At 45.3% G+C, this 4,918-nt stretch overlaps 1 protein-coding gene across 2 annotated transcripts in view; it reads left to right on the top strand.

Moving 5' to 3' along the window:
- Positions 1-3,528, top strand: part of cradd (CASP2 and RIPK1 domain containing adaptor with death domain) — a 20,447-nt gene extending 16,919 nt beyond the window's left edge. For both annotated transcript variants that reach the window (XM_031582866.2, XM_012838188.3), the window contains one exon: positions 3,165-3,528. In XM_031582866.2, the coding sequence (XP_031438726.1) occupies positions 3,165-3,460 (296 nt within the window). In that variant the 3' untranslated portion in view covers positions 3,461-3,528. The remainder of the gene's footprint in view (positions 1-3,164) is intronic.
- Positions 3,529-4,918: the final 1,390 nt, after the last annotated feature.

Below are 4,918 nucleotides of genomic sequence, written 5' to 3'. Positions count from 1 at the left end.
TTTAGTTCCCTGTAAGGACACATTTGGCCCTGTTCTTTTGGCATGCGCCTCGGAACGCGCTGCTTTCCCAGAACTCGTTTCCCCCAGCGTGTGCTGCCGAGTGAGCTCACGTGCGTCGTGCTGCACAAGTGCACCACAATTGGACAAAGGAAAAACAACAACAACAACAACAACAACAGCAAAACTAAAAAAAAGTCCCCAAAATGAAATTGGCTGGGAGAAGCATCAGCAGTGAGTAAAACATGAGTTGCACCGCAAAATGCACTTGAGAGGGTCATTGATAAAGACTCCTTGTACTTGCTTTCTAAGGAGATCTCTCCTTGCTGTCAAACTACGGTCAACTCTAAATGGCCTGGTTGACTCCTGCCAACTTTCATATCCTGACTACAAACCTTATCATCTGAATAAACTGATACGGTATCCTTTGAATATCTTATCAACTCTTTTGATTTGTTGGTGTTAGAGTGGCCTTGTGCTCCATTCACTGAAAACACATGGAATTCTCGCAAATGGATTTTTTTGAATGTTGGAATGGTATTGGAATTCTACATGATCTGTTTGTTGCAGGTTTATGTGATTATGTTACTTGACTCTGCTTGTGTTCGCAAAGCACTCTGCAGTTGAGCCTTGGCACAGTTTAGCATAAATAAGGTTGTTGGTTTATATCGTTGATGTGGTTCCTCTGTCCCATGTGATGCGATGTCGGCTGGTATTCTTTGTATAGACATTTACATTTACATTTAGTCATTTAGCAGACGCTTTTATCCAAAGCGACTTACAATGTATACACATTTTATATTTACACTGATGGCACACTGCACATCAGGAGCAATTAGGGGTTCAGTGTCTTGCTCAAGGACGCTTCGACAGGGAATCCAACTAGCAACCTTTTGATTACTAACCGACTTCTCTACCTCCTGTACCACTGTCGCCCGTATAGAAGCACTTCACCATGCTCCGCACTAATTAACTACGTCCGTAGTGTCCTCCACCGAGCAGTGCAGCAGTGCAAGAGAAGCACGGATAGAAAGGTGAGGGGAAAAGCACTACTCAGAAGAAAATAAGAAGCCTGCCATTGCTTGGTCTATTTTCAGGTGCAGTCAGACGGATGGCATTAGTGAAGATGTATCGGTGTAGAAACAGAGAGCAGAAATATGTCTTGAGCACGTTCACACCCGCTGCTGGAGGAAAACCACTTGAGTGTGTAGGGAAGAGTCGCTGACTGATGAACTCTCAACACGTCAAACTGTCCATAAAAGACTGCTTTAAAATGCGGCCTGTCTTTCCCGCCCGTTAGGGTTAAGTTATATAGCCTTAAAAGAATAAGAATAATAATAATAATAATAATAATTTCAGATTTAATACTGTGACGATAAATCCATGATAATTACTTTTGGATTGGCAAATATCATAAATTCATAAATATCTTTATAACAATACGTGTCTGCAAAATGTCACTTAAATAAATAGTTTTAAACAAATGTGTGTGTGTGGCGTGCCCTGTGTTTTCTTACATGCTACACATCCTCTGGACTCAATAAGAGAGGGAGAGGCAGCTACGGAGAAGAAAAGAGGGGGTTAAGACCGTCACAAGAATCCCCCTGAAGGATACGGTTTAATTCATGGAAGTGAATTACTGAGGGTGGATTTACACTTTTTAAGAACCCTCCGTTCCGAAGTAAGCAAAAGCAAAGTATCAGGGCAACAAAATCTAGGGATGATGAGATTAAGTCATTTGCATCGATGCGGCGACATAAAGGTTCACAACCACCGTGATTCCAGTATTGGACCGGTGCGATGCGATTGTCCCAATGAAGCAGAAAAGCACTTCGCAATCAGTAGCCAATGTCACAATCACTGCAGTAATGTGCCAATTATTTTGAGTGCGTGTGTATGTGTGTGATGGGCCTCTCACCCTCTCACCATCTTGGTTGGTGCTCTTAAAAATGACCTGTTGTGTGTGTGTGTGTGGAGCAAGGTTTGTTTGTTAGTCACACACACACACACACACACACACACACACAGATAGATAGATAGATAGAGATACTCTCAAAATAATTGCTGGCATCACAGAGAAGGTTGTTAAATAGATTGCTGATTGCACAATGCTTTGATAGTAGTATTTCTCTAGCCTGGATACCAGACCGAACTTAGCCCCGCCCACACATTTTTTGGTTGGGAAGTTCGGTCTGGCATTACTCCATTGAGGAGAAATTATCTGCGGCTCGATATCGGCCGTACCAATCAAATTGTTAAGGCGGGCTTTATACGATGATGGACAGATGATCAACAATAAAGTAACCAACCACGTCACCAACACACGAGTTGAATTCGTTTTCAACAAACATGGCTGCCGCTGGAGAGCTGAAATGTATAGATTCGAGTCCATTTAGACATTGACAGTGCATTCATTTTGAAAGAGGAACAGAGAAACGCAATTAAGGCATTTGTCAATCGAAAAGATGTTTTTGCCTTCCTTCCTACGGGATCCGGTAAAAGTGTAATGTATCAGCTGCCCCTGGTCACATACTACGTTGTTCTGATTGGTTGTAGGTAACCAATTGAGCGAAGAGGCATTTTTTCTCCTGGTTCGGTTGAAACACGCCCCATAATCACAGCCCAATGGAGCGATATCAGACTCATATTCTGACTAGAATTATGAGTATGACATCGTCAGGCTAGTATTTCTCTGCTTTGTGACCTAAAAATGACAGGTCACATGCTCTTTGGCAGTCAGTGCAGAGCAGGTTACTCACGAGCAAGCGCTCTGTTTGCTGCTGGTCGACTATTTCTCCCCGTCGAAATGCCCTGTGTGCTGATAGGCCCATGTTTCACTCAAGAGCCCCCCCCAGCCATATACTGTAGCATGATGTTAATTGCTATAGTTGTCTATTGTTATCAATTGTTTAGTGTAGCTCCTGTTTACCACGTTGTATTTTGTGTATTGCATTTCACGTATGGGATGGGTCTGCATTGTCTTACTACAAGAATTGTCAGCAACTTAAGTCGCCGTGGCAATAAAGAATATTCCATCCTTCCTCTAAGGAGATTGTGAAGGTTAAACTGGTGTCAGTGGATGGTGCCTTAACATGTTGGACTAATGGTGTCAAACAGACTTATGATCAATTATCTGTCATCTCTCTCTCTCTCTCCTCTTGTTCTAGACCACTGGGATGTTCCAGAGTCGGTTCTCCAGTTGGTTCCGTCCGATCTTCAGCTGAACAAGCTGGCGGGTCGCCTGGGCCCGGAGTGGGTGTCTGTCCTGCTGGACCTGGGCCTCTCCACAGAGGACGTGTACCGTTGCCGTACTAGCGACCCTTTCACCATGCAGAACCAAGTTCTGGCGGGCCTGGTTCTGTGGAAGCAGCGATCGGGTCGGACAGCCACGGTCCACAGGCTCATCCAGAGCCTACGGGCTGCAGAGCTGCATCCCTCCATATTGGACCAGGTGCCCCTGTGAAGCAGGGCAGCATCCACCATTCTGTTACCTGCACAGCACTAGAAACAACCCCAGGACCAAAGACTCAACCCCAGGACCAAAGACTCCTCTCCCCTCCTCTCCTCAGCCCCCTTCCCTTCCCTTCCCTCCTCTCCTCTCCTCTCCTCTCCTCTCCTCTCCTCTCCTCTCCTTCCTCTCCTTCCTCTCCTCTCCTCTCCTCTCCTCTCCTCTCCCCTCCCCTCCCCTCCCCTCCTCTCCTCTCCTCTCCTCTCCCCTTCCTCTCCTATCCTCTTCTCTCCTCTCCTCTCCTCTCCCCTTCCTCTCCTCTCCTCTTCTTCTCTTCTCTTCTCCTCTCTCCCCTCCCCTCCCCTCCCCTCCCCTCCCCTCCTCTCCTCTCCTCTCATCTCCCCTTCCTCTCCTATGCTCTTCTCTCCTCTCCTCTCCTCTCCCCTTCCTCTCCTCTCCTCTTCTTCTCTTCTCTTCTCCTCTCTCCTCTCCTCTCCCCTTCCTCCTCTTCTCTTCTCTCCTCTCCTCTCTTCCTCTCTCCTCTCCTCTCCTCTCCCCTCCTCTCCTCTCCTCTCCCCTCCTCTCATCTCCCCTCCCCTCCTCTCCTCTCCTCAGCCACCTCCAGTCCTGCTGTAGGTTTTCAAAAACACTCTGCGGTTCTGACCTGGACTTTACACGGCAAACTCTGCTCGCTCTCCGGCAGCCAATGGCCCAGGCTTCATGTGAGCGTCATGGGGGTGGGGACAGGTTAGGGGTGCGCTTCCCCTGGTCCTCACTTAATGATTCAAAGAAAGGCTTGTTTGTCTCTCTCTCTGTTTCCTTTCACAGGATTAGAAAATGAAAATGATAACCCTTCTTGCCAAATGGTGGACCATCACTACCAATTGTTGTTTTTTTTCTTTTTTAAATGAACATGTATAGAAAAATGTGCATCGGGGCCTTTGTGTAACCAGAGTACATTCAGGCTGAATAAAAGAATGATGCCTAATGGGTTTCTCCACTGTGTAAAAGCACTCAGGAAGCCTTCAGACCAGACATGATGTGTCAGACGTGCATTAATAAACTTTCGTGAAGAAAATCCTCCATTATAACATGCTGGTACGTTATGGAAATGAATGAAATGGAACATTTGGATGTATTATGAAAAAAAGTTTTGTCTATCTGTCTGTCTGTTTAGGCCTTTGTGTGTTGCTAAGACATTTTGACCCTCTCTCTTTGAAAGCCTTGCGAGACCTTCTGGGTTGTATGACTTGAGTGTCCTTCCTTTGAAATCTATTCACTTCCTTTCTTGTTGCAGTACACTTAATTAGGTCCATTACCGCCTTGTCCAGGGCCTATTGTGTCATTAAACTTTTGTGTTACACAATTTCTTGTTGATGTCCTTTTTGAGAATATCAAAGTACTAAAATTAAGATTATTATTATTATTATTATTATTATTATTATTGTTATAACTGGAACAACAGAACCGAAT

Source organism: Clupea harengus, chromosome 16 (assembly GCF_900700415.2).
Source record: "Clupea harengus chromosome 16, Ch_v2.0.2, whole genome shotgun sequence".
NCBI lineage: Eukaryota > Metazoa > Chordata > Actinopteri > Clupeiformes > Clupeidae > Clupea > Clupea harengus.
This window is presented reverse-complemented; position numbering and strand designations above follow the sequence as displayed.